This window comes from Dictyostelium discoideum, assembly GCF_000004695.1.
Source record: "Dictyostelium discoideum AX4 chromosome 6 chromosome, whole genome shotgun sequence".
NCBI lineage: Eukaryota > Evosea > Eumycetozoa > Dictyosteliales > Dictyosteliaceae > Dictyostelium > Dictyostelium discoideum.
This window is the reverse complement of record NC_007092.3, coordinates 2,021,948-2,038,003: the sequence shown is the minus strand read 5'-3', so window position 1 is coordinate 2,038,003 and position 16,056 is coordinate 2,021,948. Positions and strand designations below refer to the sequence as shown.

At 21.7% G+C, this 16,056-nt stretch overlaps 4 protein-coding genes across 4 annotated transcripts; 3 read left to right on the top strand and 1 right to left on the bottom strand.

Annotated features, from left to right (window-relative positions):
* Positions 1-20: 20 nt before the first annotated feature.
* Positions 21-3,733, top strand: pex6 (AAA ATPase domain-containing protein; the record flags this gene model as incomplete). Its single annotated transcript, XM_629461.1, has 2 exons — positions 21-2,441; positions 2,549-3,733. 2 exons carry the CDS (start codon positions 21-23, stop codon positions 3,731-3,733), a joined length of 3,606 nt encoding a protein of 1,201 aa, XP_629463.1.
* A 168-nt stretch (positions 3,734-3,901) lies between these two features.
* Positions 3,902-8,071, bottom strand: rad50 (DNA recombination/repair protein; the record flags this gene model as incomplete). Its single annotated transcript, XM_629460.1, has 2 exons — positions 3,902-7,834; positions 7,949-8,071. 2 exons carry the CDS (start codon positions 8,069-8,071, stop codon positions 3,902-3,904), a joined length of 4,056 nt encoding a protein of 1,351 aa, XP_629462.1.
* Positions 8,072-8,741: 670 nt separating this feature from the next.
* Positions 8,742-10,922, top strand: cog6 (oligomeric Golgi complex component; the record flags this gene model as incomplete). Its single annotated transcript, XM_629459.1, has 2 exons — positions 8,742-8,945; positions 9,105-10,922. 2 exons carry the CDS (start codon positions 8,742-8,744, stop codon positions 10,920-10,922), a joined length of 2,022 nt encoding a protein of 673 aa, XP_629461.1.
* Positions 10,923-13,629: 2,707 nt separating this feature from the next.
* mybN (hypothetical protein) lies at positions 13,630-15,448 on the top strand (the record flags this gene model as incomplete). Its single annotated transcript, XM_629458.1, has 2 exons — positions 13,630-14,820; positions 14,906-15,448. 2 exons carry the CDS (start codon positions 13,630-13,632, stop codon positions 15,446-15,448), a joined length of 1,734 nt encoding a protein of 577 aa, XP_629460.1.
* Between the last annotated feature and the right edge of the window lie 608 nt (positions 15,449-16,056).

Genomic DNA, 16,056 nt, shown 5'->3' with positions numbered 1-16,056 from the left:
GTTTATAAAAAAAAAAAACAATGATTGGTTTATTTAAAGATGAATGGTTTAATATATCTATATTAAACGATAATTTATTTTTAAAGAGATATTGTTATGAAAGCAATAATAACAATAACAATAATAATACACTTTATACAATAATCGTACCATTTGATAAATCAATTAATCCATCCCAATTCGATCCTTCAACAATTAATGATTATTTCATATTTTTATATAAAAATACAAAAAAAATAAATTTAAATAGTATAAATAAATTACAATATAAAAGTAATAAAAAAGAGATACTAGTATCATTTGATATTACTTATATTCATAATAGTAATAATAATAACAATAATAATAATAATAAACTTAAATCAGTATTAATTTCAAATAGTTGTTCAAAGAAATTGAATTTATTTAATAATGATATTGTTCATTTAAAACCAATTAAAAAGAAATTAACAGTATTACAAAGAGTAGTTTTATTAGCAAATGATAATGAATCATTTATTGAATCTTCAAATCCATCCGAATCATCATCATCAACAACAACAATAAATTCAAAATATTTAGTTAATGAAGAATTTAGAAATTATTTAGTAGAGAATTCAATATTATTTCAAAGTCCAAATAATATAGTTATAGAAAATCATCAAAAACATAAATCATTTTCATACAAAGTGTTGGAATGTTTCCCATTACTTCAAGGTACTGTTTCAAATTCAACAACTATCATTATCATTAGTCCTGATGATAAAATTTTAAATACATTACCATCAAATAATAATAATAATAATAATAATAATAATAATAATAATAATAATAATAATAATAATAATAATAATAATAATAATAATAATAATAATAATAATAATAAAGAAGAGGAAGTAGAGGAAGAAGAAGTAGAAGTAGAAGAAGAGGAAAAAGATAATAAATTAAAATTAAATAATAATTTAAGATTATCAAATTTTATTATTCATCCAATAATTAATATTAGTAATAATACAACAACCAAAAATGAAGACATAGGTGACTCAAATAATTTATTTCATTTCACACCAAGTTCAAAAGGAATTTTATCAAATAATAAAAAGTTTATTAATATTTCTCAATTAAAGTCAATACCAACTGAAATTGATTTTGAATTTGATATTTCAAAAGAATATGATTATTTAGTTGATTGTTTAGTTTCATTAAATACTTTAAAATCTTTAAATTTATTTAATGGATCTTGGATTAAAATTAAAAATATAACTAATAATAATAATAATAATAATAACAAAGAATATGAAATTGCAATTAGAATATTTTCAATAACATCATCATTAAAATTAAAAGATCAGGTTTTATATTTACCACCAATCTCAATTTTTAATTTAAATATTGATTATAAAAACTTTTTAAAATTATCAAATTATGAAATAATTTCAAATCAATTTGAATTAATTTTATTAAAATCAAATAAACCAAATATTAATAATAATAATAATAATGATAGTTTTCCAATTAATTATCCAACAGCAAATAGAATTAAAATATCAAGAATTAAAAATCAAAATTCAAGTGGTTATAAATCATATTCTCATCAATTAGAGAAATATTTTCAAAAAAAAAGATTATTAAAACAAAATGATATAATTGTAATATCTACAAAAGTAAATAATGAAGAAGAATTAATAAATAGTAATAATAGTAATAATAATAATAATTATAATAATAATAATAATAATAATAATAATAATAATTTAGTTTATTTTAAAGTTGAAATAATACTTTGTAATCAATTTGAAAATATAAATGGTAATCAAATTTATTTAATTGATAAAAATACAACATCAATAATTCAAGAAGGTTCAAGTAATTCAATGGTACCCAGTAAAATTGAATCATTTTATTGGAGAGGAGGGGATCAAGAAGAGTCAAAAGATAATTCAATGGTACCATTAGAATTAATTTATGAAAATGAATTTAAAACTATAGTTGATTTAATATCACCATTTTTAATGGGTGATAAATTTTCATTCGATTTCAATTGTACCCTATTATTAAATGGTCCACAAGGTGTTGGAAAAAGAACTTTATTAAATAGAGTTGCAAAACAAATGGGTATTCATGTTTATGAAGTTGATTGTTATAAACTTTATGATTTCGTTGAATCTAAAAAAGATTGGAATATTAGAAACGTACTTGAACAAGCTTCAAATTCAACACCAACTTTATTAATTTTAAAAAATTTTGAAGTTTTAGAACAAACTGCTCAAAGTATGCAACAAGAAAAGAAAGAATCAAATTTATCACAAACTTTAATTAATATTTTAAAAGATATTAATGATTCAAATACTAGTAATATAAATTCAAATAAATATCCATTAATTATAACTGTTACTGTTAATTCAATGGATGAATTATCAAATAAAGTTAGAAATTGGTTTAAACATGAAATTACTTTAAATGTAAGTAAAAATTAAAATAATAAATAATAATAACTAATAATAATATAATAATTAATAAAACATTTTTTTTTTTTTTTTTTTTTTATATATAAAATTTTAATTTTAAGTCACCAGATGAAAATCAAAGATTTAAAATTTTAAAATATTTAACAAAAAATTTACCAATTGATATTGGTAATACTGTATCAATAAAGAATTTATCAATTAGAACAGCATCATTTTTAAATAGTAATTTAAGAGCATTAATTCAAAGATCATCAATTAATGCATTAAAGAGAGTATTATCAATTCAACAAATGATGAATGATGAAATTAAACCAATTGAAATTTATAATTGTGGTTTCTTAGTGATGGGTGATGATATTCAAAAATCTTTATCAGAGATGCAAGAATATCAATCATCATCAATTGGTGCTCCAAAAATACCAAATGTATCATGGGATGATGTTGGTGGTTTGGCAAATGTAAAGAGTGAAATTATGGATACCATTCAATTACCATTAGAACATCCACATTTATTTGCCAGTGGTATCGGTAAGAGATCTGGTATTCTTTTATTTGGTCCACCAGGTACTGGTAAAACTCTATTGGCAAAAGCAATCGCAACTGAATGTTCATTGAATTTCTTATCGGTTAAAGGCCCAGAATTGATCAATATGTACATTGGTGAAAGTGAAAAGAACATTAGAGAAATATTTAACAAAGCAAGACAAGCCAAACCATGTGTTATCTTTTTCGATGAACTGGATTCTCTTGCACCAAGTAGAGGTAATGGTGCTGATAGTGGTGGTGTTATGGACCGTGTAGTTTCTCAATTACTAGCTGAACTTGATGGTATGCAAAAATCATCTGATGTATTCATCATTGGTGCAACCAACAGACCCGATTTATTAGACTCTTCCTTAATGAGACCTGGTAGATTAGATAGATTACTCTATTTAGGTATAAGCTCAGAAAAAGAAAATCAATTTAAAATACTTCAAGCTCTCACTAGAAAATTCAATTTAGCCGATGATGTTGATCTTAGAAAAGTCGTTGAAAATTGTCCAATGAATCTTACTGGTGCTGATTTCTATGCATTAGCCTCTGATGCAATGTCAAATGCTTTTCATGAAAGAATTACTGCTTCAATCAATGGTGAAATTAATGAAGAAGAGCAAAATCAAAAATTAATAGTTTATCAAAATCATTTCATTAAAGCTGTTAATTCTTTAGTTCCATCTGTTTCTTTAGACGAACTCGAATATTATCATAAAGTTCAAAAACAATTTAGTGGTAATAATAAATCTTAATCAATAAAAAAAAAAAAAAAAAAAAAATTTTAAAAATAAAATAAAATAAAAGAAATAAAGGATTTTTATTATTAATTATTATTATTATAATTATTTCTTTAAATAAATAATAATAGTAATTAAAACTTCTTTTTTTTTTATTATTTTTATTTTTTTTTTTTTTTATTTTTAAAGTTCAGCAATTTCTTTTCTTTCTAAATGACTATGTTGATTTGCATTTTTAGTAACTCTCCAATAATAATCACAATAATTACCTCTACTAAGATATTGAACAAATTCTTCATCATGAGTGATGATTATTAATTGAAAACCTTTTTGAGATTTTCTTGATTCTATAATATTTAATAAAGAGTTTGCAAATGATTCAATATTTGCACGATCAAGATGAGAGGTTGGTTCATCTAAAGCCAAGATACCACAATTTGAACAAAAGTTTTCAGCCAATGCTAAACGAATCACCAGACATGCCAATACCTTTTGACCTGCACTACATCTACCTCTCATATCTAATTCTACATCACCCTTGATCATAACAACACGATAATTAATTGTTTTATTTGCAGTACCAGATTCTTCGGAACGGATTTCAATTGTATCTATATCACTACCTTTATAGGTTGTTTGCCAAATCTCTTTAATTGAACGATTAATTTCATCCATTTTCAAAGTATGATATTTCATTAATGATTTATCCAATGCTTTATAATATTTATCTAAATCTTTACCAACGGTTTCAGTGGTTTGAAGTTTAATCAATAGATCCTTATTGACATCATCAATATTTTTATAAGTTGGTTTTGAAAGTTCTTGACGATTTGAATTGATTTGAGATTGTAGTACTGCAGTTTGACCAGTGATTTGATCGAATTTTGATTTCAATGAATTTATTTCTTGTTCCAATTTATTTGAATCAATTTCCAATTGTGATTGCATCATTTCTTTGATTAATTCATTCTTTCTGCTGATTTGTCTAATGATTTGTTCGACATTGTTCTTATGTTGACGAAAAGAGATATTATCAGAGATAGCTCTTTTGGTAATATCTTTACTAGATAGATTTTGTTGAATGGTTGAAATATGTTGTTGACCAATTAAGTAATCTTGAGAAAGAGTTGAAAGATTTGATTCCAATTCTTGATTTTTCTCTTGAATTTCATTCAATTGTTTGCAGAGTTCAGATGGGTCGAGTATTTTCGATTGTAAACTATTGATTGAATCTAAACGTACTGAAAAAGTATTCTTTTCCTTTGAATATGCATCGATTTTCTTTTCAAATTCAATTTCCAATTGTTGAAATTCATTCTCCAATTGTTTAGCATCATTATTGGATTGATCTATTGATTGTTGTAAATTTTCAATCTCTAATTGTAATTGTTGATTATTTGATTGTAACTCTTTCTTTGTATCCCTTAGATGATCTATAATACCAGAAGCACTTTTAATTGTTGTCAATTGATTTTTAATTGAGATAAGTTGTCTTTCTTTTTCAAAGATTCCAATTTGATCATTCTTTTGTTTATTTGTAAAATTTGAAATTTCCTTTTCAATGGTTTTCAATTGCTCTTGTTGAATCTCTAAATCCTTATCAACCTCTTCAATGGTTCTAAGATCAGATGATTGTTTCATGATTTCTTTTTCCTCCTTTTGAATTTCACTCTCAATCGATTGAATAGATTGTTTAGTTTGATCGATATATTGAAAAACTAGGGTAACTTGTTGATATAAAACAGATTGAGATTCTAATGATTCAATTTGATTTTGTTTCTCTAAAACCATTTCATTTGATTTCAATTGTTGTTCTAATAGATTCTTTTGAGATTCTTTTAATTCTGGTATTGATTTTTCAATGAGTTCTTCTCTCTTTACAATGATTGGTAATAGTTTATTAAATTTCTCTAATTGAATTTTAGAATTACTAATTTCAATTTTCAATTGTTTCAATTGATTCGGTATATCATTACAATGAGTTTCTAATGTATGAACAAATGAAGTCAATTCATTACCATTCATTTCATTCTTACATAAAGAACATTCTTTATCTTGATTAGCTTTCTCTATATACTCTTTATATAAAATATCTTCACTTTCAAGTACAATAAATGATTTCTCTAATTTCTCTAATGATAATTTCATTTCATTAATTTTATTTTCAAATAATAAAACTGTTATACCATTATTATTATTATTATTATTATTATTATTACTATTTACATTTTCAAACAAATTTGATTGTTTTAATTTACTATCATTTATTAATTTTTCATATGATTCGAGTTCAATTTGTTTCTTTTTTAATTGTGGTTCAATACTTGAAGTTAATTGTGCATCAATTTGATTCTTTTTATTTTGTAATATTTGAAATTGTTGTTTTAATTCATTTAATTGATTTGTGAATATTAATCTTTTTTTATTTATTAATGGTACTATTGGTTCAATTCTTTGAATTATATTAAATCTAAATTGGTCATCATCATCATCATTATTATTATCATTATTAAATTCATTTGGTAAAATTAAATTAATTGAATTAATAATTTGTGAATTTAATTGTGAATTAATATTTTGTTGATTTTGTTGAATTTCTTTTCTTTTTATATTTAATCTTGTACGTGAACTTGCTTGAAGATTTAATAATTTTAAAGAAGATTGTAATGATTGAATCTCTTTTTCAATTTCTAATTTCTCTGTAGTTAAATTATCTAATGATTGTTGAATCTCTTGTAAATTTGCATCCGATTTTAATATTGATAATTCAGATTGAGAAAATTGAATTTGTTTCTCCAATGTATCAATTTCACCAATTGAATTTGTATGTTGTTGAATCTCTTGATCTAATGATTGAATTTTCTTTGAATTTAAAGTTATCGTTGACATTTTCTCATTGGATGATGATGTAAATTGATTAGAGTCTACACGTTTTTGATTGATTTTCATTTGAATAGCATTTAACTTTTGTTTGTTTGTTTTGGAATAATTTGAAATACCACTTGTTAGTGTATCAAACTTTTGTGTGATTTCATTGATGAATTTAATGACGATCTCCTTTTGGTAGGGTAATTGAATTTGAATGAAATCCGACATTTTATAACGTGTAACCAATTCTTTCATCTGTTTATCCCTATCGGATAGTATTGAGTCTTGTTGCGAAATCAGTGATTGTAATCTACCCTTTTGTGAACTATTCTCTTTGATTAAATTATTGATGACCTCCTTTTGAGATAACAATACCTCTGAATTCTCCAACAACTCTTTCTCTGCGGTTGCCATTGTTTCACATTCACGATTGAATTCACTTTGCATGAAAACCAATTCCTCATCGGTCTCATTTTGGTATACCTCAGTCAACGAATTGAATAATTGATTCTTGACTCTCTCCATCTCTAATTTCCTTGCATTTAAAACTGTAACTTCGTTTTTTAACTCTTGCAATTTCGATTCAGCAATCTTTATAGTTGACAATGTCTTTTGTTTCTCTATGATTGCAATTTTAATATCCTCTAAACTTTTATTACCATTTGAGTAGATCTCTTCGGCTTTGATCAACTCTTTTCTAATACGATTACAATGCTCAATGTTGGCAGAGATTGTCTCTAGCCTTAGCTTTAATTCCTTGATTAATGTGGTCAACTCTTTTCTTTTATCTTTCAAAGATTTCAATGCTTTCGTGTACTTTACAGCAGAGAAGATTTCATCGAATTTCAATTTCAATTTAGCACTTTCCGATAGGGGCCAATTTGAATCCTCTTGATGACAAAATATAACATGTTTAAGTATTGGTTTCGCTACACCCATTAAATCTGGTATCTCTTTATCCATATCACTACATCTAAATGATTTACTAACTTTTTGACCATCACTAGTATATGATTGTAATGATGCATCGATTTGCTTATACTCTTGTTTCTTATTTGATTTTTGAATCAATGATAATGATCTTGATGCTACTATAGGTTTACCAATTGGATTCTTAAATCTTAATTTAATTTGTGCTTTAACTTCTGATTCACCTGCTATCTTTGTATCATGTATAAATGCTTGACCACTTGAACAATTTGGTGGCATTTCACCTGTGCATGTATATTTTAAACATTCTATAATTGTCTTTTTTTTTAATAATAATAATAATAATAATAATAACAATAATAATAATAATAATAATAATAATTAATATATATAAATATTTTATTTTTTAAAATATTTACAAAAAAAACTTACAGTTTTACCAGCACCATTTTGCCCAACTATTAATGTTAATGGTGAATAAAAATCAATAACACTTGCTTCTCTTGGATCAAAACTACGAATACCTTGAACTAATAATTTTTCAATTGATGTCATAGTTTAATATAAAAATAAAAAAATAAAAATATTACATTAAAAAAAATATTTATACAAATATTTATTTACACTTTTTAATTAAAAAAAAAAAAAAAAAAAAAAAAAAAAAAATGAAAAAATAGTTTTTTTAAAAAAAAAAAAAAAAATTTAAAAAAAAAAAAAAAAACATATTCCAAGAAATTAAAAAAAAAAAAGAATAAATCTTAATTAGACATTTTTTTTTTGTGAAGAAATTTATTGTTTATTTTCATTTTTTTATTTTTTTGTATTTTAATTAATTTTAAAAAGATTATATATCCTATATATTTTGGAAATTAATCTATTGTAATGGAATTATTAAAAAAAAAAAAAAAAAAAAAAACTATTTTTTTTGAAATCTCTTAAAGAAGAGATATAAATATATACTATTAATAGTAAGAAATAATTAAAACATTTGAAAATACTATGAAAAAAGTAATATTATTATTATTTTTTTTTTTTTTTTTTTTTTTTTTTTTTTTTTTTTTTTTGGGATTTTTCATTTTTTTTTTTTTTTTTTTTTTTTTTTTTTTTAATAATTCAAAATAGATTTGATGATATATGTACATTTAAAAAAAAAAACGATAATAACATATATATAAATATATTAATGGTATAATATATATATATATATATATAATATAATAAAATCATGAATAGTACATTATCAAGAAAGATACAAAAAGTTTTAGACATCAAACTTGACTCTGAAGATCTTTCAAATGCTTTGGAAGAACTATCAACATTTTATACATCAAATTCAATTGGTGCAAGAAGAAATCTTAGAAATGAAATTGAAAAAAGGTATCTTGATATAAATATTCAATTTTTAGATCAATTTGATCAATTAAATAAAGTAAGTAAAATAAAATAGAGTAAATCAATCAATCAATCAATCAATAATACTAATTATTATTATTATTATTATTATTATTATTATTATTATTATTATTATTATTATTATTATTATTATTATTATTATTATTATTATTATTATTATTATTATTATTATTAGAATATAAATGAATTAGTTTTAGATTTTGAAGGTATTAAAAATAGTTGTGTTGATATTTGTGATCATTTAAATTCAACCAATAGAGTATCAAGTGAATTATTAAAGAATGCACATGAATTATCATGTGGTTTAAAAGAGATCAAAGAGAAAGAGAATACATTACAACAATTTTTTAAAAAGTTTAAATTAACTCCTCAAGAGGAACAATCATTAGTAAAGAAAGAAATTGATTCAAGTTTTTATCAAACCCTAGATAGATTATCAGAGATTCAAAATGAATGTAAAAAAAACTTATTATCAAATCAATATCAAAAACCAACTTATGAAATTTTAGAAATCATTACAAAACATCAAGACAATGCATATCGTAGATTATATCAATGGACAAAAGAAGAGATTAAACAATTATTAATTATTGAAATTCCAATTTTAGATAGTTTTAATAATATTGATCAACAGCAACAACAACAGCAACAAAAAGTAATGATGTTACCAATTGCATTATCAGCATTACAAAATAAACCTTTATTATTTAAACATTGTTTAGATGAAATATCGGAATGTAGAACTAAAACGATATCAAATGGTTTCATTACAGCTTTATCATTTGGTGGTCCAAATGGTATACCACGTCCAATCGAGATTAATGCTCATGATCCACAAAGATATTTAGGTGATATGTTGGCTTGGATTCATCAATGTTTAGCTTCAGAATTTGAATTAATTTCAACAATACTTTCAAAAGTTACTATAAAATTAAATGAAAATAATAATAATAATGTTGATGATAATATTGAAAATAATAATAATAATAATAATAATAATGAAGAATTAAATTTTATTGAACCAATTATAAAAGTTTTAAATAATAGTTTTGAATGTATAAATAGACCGTTATCAATTAGAATTGATCAAATTCTACAAAGTAAACCAGGTGTTATAATAACTTATAAAATGATATCATTATTGGATTTTTATAGTAGAATGGCGAATTTAATTACTAAAGGTAGTGGTGTTTGTAGAGTTTCCACTATATTCGGCTCGATAAAGTCAAATTGTTTATCAGTGTTTTTCACTCAGATTAAAGATAATTTCGATAGATTAGAGAGATCACCAACTGTACCATCACCACAAGACCTTTTACCAACAAATGATATCAAAGATTCAATTAATAAACTTAGTGAACTGATATCTACATTCAACAGTTCGTTAATACCATTGGACGAGAGAGAGAAGGAGTATACACCAGTGTTTAGTAGTTTTATTCAAAAGATTATCAATTTAACTACGTTCTCTGCCACATCTTCAAAGCTACCTCTCATTAGTATGGCGGTTTTCATGATCAATTGTCTAAGTTCAATTAAATCAGTGTTGGAGAATTACACAAGTTTCACCGCTTCGAATTTGGAGTTGCTGACTTGCCAAATCGAAGCTCACATGGACACTTTGGTGGAGGAGCAAACTAGCGAACTTTTGCAACAGATGGGTATTGGTCCAAAGCTAAGTATTCTGCAATATAGTGATAATAAATCACCGTTATCTCAAATTATAGCCATGGATAGATTATCAATAGTCCAATCGATTAGACAATTTGATAATTGTTTAGAACAAAGTTTTGGTACACTATTAATGCCAAATTGTGAAAAACTATCAGACACAACCCTAAGATCTTTATCAAAGAAAAGTGTTTCAAATTTAATTTCAGTTGCTTACTCTTCTCTCTATTCTGCAATTCACGATCCTTTTAATCAATATGATGAACCAAATTCAATTTTTCAATATAAACCTGATCAAATTAAAACAATGCTTGATTTTTAATTTAAAAATAAAAATAGAAAATAATTTTAAAAATAAAATAAATAAACAAATTTCCTAAATGGGATTTTTTTTTTTTTTTATTTTATTTTATTTTATTTTTTGGTGATTAATTTTTTTTTTATTTTTTTTATTTTTATTTTTTTATTTTATTTAAATAAATTAAAAAATCCAGATTTAGGGTTAAATTAATAAAAAATAATAAAATAAAAGTTTAAATTCATATAAAAAGTTTTATTATGTAAATAATTTTATTTGATTTTAATTTTTTTTTTTTTTTTACATTTAATAAAAGAAAAAATAATTAAAAATAAAAATTAATTTAAATAAAAATATTATTATTATTTGTTCATGTTATTATTTGAGTATTAACCCAATTTTTTTTTTTTTTTTTTTGGTTTTTTTTTTTTTTGAAATCCTTTTTTTAGAACTTAGTGTAGATTTACCATTTATTAATGTTTTTTTTTAACCCTAAAAATATCATCATTTGAAACAATATATCTTTTTTCTTAAAAAAGATAAAATTTGTAAAAAAAAAACTCTGTAAAACAAATAATAATTAAATTAATAATGTAGATTGGCCAAATGTTCACACACACTCTCTTTCAAATTATTTTTTATTTTTACTATTTGCTAATTTGATATTATTTTTATCCAAAAAAGGCCATTAGATTTATGTGTGTGTATGTGTGTGTTTGTGTTTTTTAAAAAACAATTATTATCAATAACATAATTTTAATAAAAATATTTTTATTATTATATGTGTGTATTAACCTATTTTTTTTTTTTTTTTTTTATTATGAGAAAAAGTACCACACATATAATTTCTCACTTTTTTTTCATACTTAATTTGACAATAACTGAAAAAAAAAAAAAAAATTAAAGATAAAATAAAATTAAATATTTTCATAACTGGTTCTCTAATTATGCCCAAAATAAATAATAAAAATAAATTTAAAATAAATCATTTTTTAAATAATACACAAAAATACCCATTACACACACACCAAACACAATAAAAAGCTATAATAACAATAACACACATCAAATTATCATAACTGCAACCAATTAAATTGAAAATTCGAATTTTTATTTATTTGACCCCCATAATAACATTCTTTATATGGAAATAAAACCCAATGATCAACAAATAATAATAAATAATGAATTTATAATAACAGCTATATATATTTGATCAAGATTTACATGTTATTATTTTTTTTTTTAAAAAAAATTACATAATAAATGTACCACACAAAAAAAAAAAAAAAAAAAAAAAAAAATAAAAAAAAAAAAAAAAAAAAAAAAAATAAAAAAAAAACACACACATACACACTCCCACTCATTCTTTATCCAAACACACTCACACACTTACCCCAAACTCTCTTTCTCTCTCTCATTCTCTGGCTCACTCACTCACTTAATTCACATGTTAAATAAATATTTAAATTAATTTAATTGTATATAATATATATATATATTATTTTTTTTTTTTTTTTTTTAATATTTTTAATTTTTTTTTTTTTTTTTTTTAATAAATAACAATTTTACATGATAATATCATTATCAATACATTTTAATATTAATGTATTATATTGATTGTGAATCAAATCAATTTCATCTTCATAAAAAAAATAAATAAAAAATTAAAAATTAAATATTTTTTTTACTATTATTTATTATTATTGTGTCTAAATATTAAAATTAATAAAATATTTATATCTTTTATCAATAATAACAACATCATTCAAAATATTTTAAAAACTACAATAACATCAAAGCACATACCCATAATTTCTAATTTTTTTTTTTTTTTTTTTTTTTTCTATTCACTTTTTTTTTTTTTTTTTTTTTTTTCTTTTTCTATTCACTTTTTTTTTTTAAATTTAAATTGTTGTTTTTATTTGTATGATTCATTATTATTTTTATTTGTTAAAAAAGGAAATTTAATTATTTAAAATAACCAACATATGTACGAGTAGTAAACTTTTTTTTTTTTTTTTTTATTATAATATTTTTCGTATTTTAAACCTCTTTTTTTTTTTTTTAAATAAAATAAAAAAAAAAAAAAAAAAAAAAAAAGGAAATATCACTAAACCACTACCATCATCACCCACAAATATTATTAAATTAATAAATAAAAATAGTCCAAAAAAATTTATTACCTGAATAAACATTTTTATCCTTTTTTAGCTTAAAATAATTATCCCCCCAAAAAACCCAAAAAAAAAAAAAAAAAAAAAAAAAAAAAAAAAAATAATCAAAAAAAACAATAATAAAATTTTGTTAACATATTTTTGTCGTTATCGCTTTTTTATTTTTTTATCATAATATTTACAATCAACCTTTTTATTTTAAATCTTTTTTTTTTTTTTCTTTTATTTATTGTTTTGGTAAAAAATATTTAAAAAATATCTAAAAAAAAAAAAAAAAATAAAAAAACTAAAAAAATAAATTAATATTAAAAGAAAAACAAATAAAATAATTAAATTAATAATAATTCATTTTCCAAAAAATCCTTTTTTCCATTTTTCTGTTTATATTTTCCGAGTTTAAATTATTTTATAATTTTTTAAAATAATAAATAAATAAATAAATTTTTTTTTTTATTTTATCCTAAAAAAAAAAAAAAAAAAAAAAAAATAATAATTTTAATATTAATATTAATAATAATAAAAAAAAAAAAATATATTATTAAAAAAAAAAAAAAATGATGACAATTAATAATAATAATTTAAACAATAGTAATAATATTAATAATAATAATAACATATATACATCAAATAATAATAATAATAATAATAATTATTTAATTCAAACAGTACCAACAATGTCCGAAACTTTTGATCATATGATTGAAACACCACAAAATGATTATATTTCAATTCATAACCATAATCAACATAATAATCATTCACCACATCAATTTTATAATAATCAATATCAACATTACCAATATACAAATGATCTAATTAAACTTCAACCATTTTGTGAAATAAATGGTCAAAATGATTTCCAAAATTCATATCAAGATCCATACCAACACCAATTATCACCACCTGATATGGTTGGTCCATATGTTAATTCATATAGTAATAATAGTAATAATACAAATTTAATACAAAATAATAATAATCAACAATTACCATCAATTATAACTTCACCAACGATACCATTACCACCATCACCACCATCACCAACAATTATAAATAATAGTAATAATACAATTTCAACAATTCAATTTGTAAATAATAAAAAAAGACAACACAGTGATACAACATCTTCCTCATCGATTTATTTCATACAACAACCACACTCAACATCTACACCATTTTCATTACAATGTCCAAATTCACCAAATTCAACATCATCTTCACCATTAAATTCAATAAATTATAGTTACCACCCAACTTTTAGAGTTGTTACATCATCATCATCATCTGCATCATCATCATCTACATCCTCACAACCACCATCACCACAAACTCTATTATCATCATCTTCAATATCAATATCAAATTCATCATCATTTTATAATAATACTGAAGCATCAGATGAAGAGATGGAAGAACAATTTAAAGAATATTTATCACCAACAATTTCAAATTTAATTGAATCAAGTCATCGTGAAAATATTTTAAATTTGGTAAATGATTATCTATATGAAGAATTACCTTTGAAATCATTGTTGATGGAATTACGTGAAATTCAATATCAACTTGGTAATGGTCAAAATCAATCTCTTTTAAATAATCTAATTGAATTATTCTTAATTTTAGATAATTCTTCAAATGTTATGATAAACTTTTTAAAAGAGAATGGTGTCGAAGATTCTGAAATTACAATTGATCAAAAAAGATTATCAATAATTTTAAATGATTTTGAAAATGGTTTAAGAGGTGTAAGTAAATTTATTTATTTTAAAAATATATTTTATATTGTATAATATATTAACTTTTATTTTATTTTATTTTATTTTTTTATAGAAGGATAAAACTATTAAAAAGTCAACAAGTAGAGGATTAAGAAATCCACCAAATAAATGGACAAAAGAAGAGAGTTCAAAACTAATAACATTAGTACATGAAAATGGTGATAAACAATGGAAAAAGATTGCATTACAAATTGGTGGTGGTAAAACTGGTGCACAATGTGCTCAACATTGGAAACGTGTACTTTGTCCAGCAATTAGAAAAGGTTCTTGGGATGAAGAAGAAGAAGCAAAATTATTTTTATTAGTTGAAAAACATGGTCAAAGTTGGAAGAATGTCGCTAGTGAAATTAGAACTCGTACTGATATTCAATGTCGTTATCAATATTTTAAATCTTGTATGTCAAGAGAAGTACCTTGGACTCCAAAAGAGGATGAAATCTTACAAAAAAAAGTAATTGAAAATAAACAAGATTCAACCAAAGAAATAGGTTGGATGGATTTATCAAAAGCAATGGCTAGAGCAAGACAAACTAAAATACCTAGAACTGCTTTAGAATGTAAAATACGTTTCTATTTTCTTAATGCGCAATTATAATTTAATATAAAAAAAAATATAAAAAAAAATAAATAAATAAAATAAACAAAAATAAAAGTAATAATAATAATTTAAAAAATAATAAAAAAAAGTATTTTTTTTTTTTTTAAAAGTATAAGAAAAATAATTAAATCTTTTTATTTTTATTTTCATTTTTAGTTTTTTTTTTTAAATTTTTTTTTGGATTTATCTCAAAACTCTGTAAAAAATTTTAAAAAAAATATTAAATTAGTATATGAGAGTTTAAATAATATAAATATTTTTTTTTTTTATTAAATTTGGTTGTGTCATGTGTCAGATTCTATAAGTGTAAAATTAAATGATCACAAAAGGCTCATCTAGTGTATAAATACATTTCATCACAAATATGACATTTTTTTTAAAAAAAAAAAAAAAATAATAATAATAATAATAAGAAATTCTTACCAATTGCACGTGAATGATGAAAAAAAAAAAAAAAAAAAAAAAAAATTAAGACAAAAGAAAAATAATGAAAAAAAAAAATCGAAAAAAAAAAAAAAAAAAAAAAAGGTAAAAAATGAAAAAAAAAAGGCGAAAAAACGTTTTGTCCAAAGACAGATAACGTTTTTAAAAATTATATTTAAAAA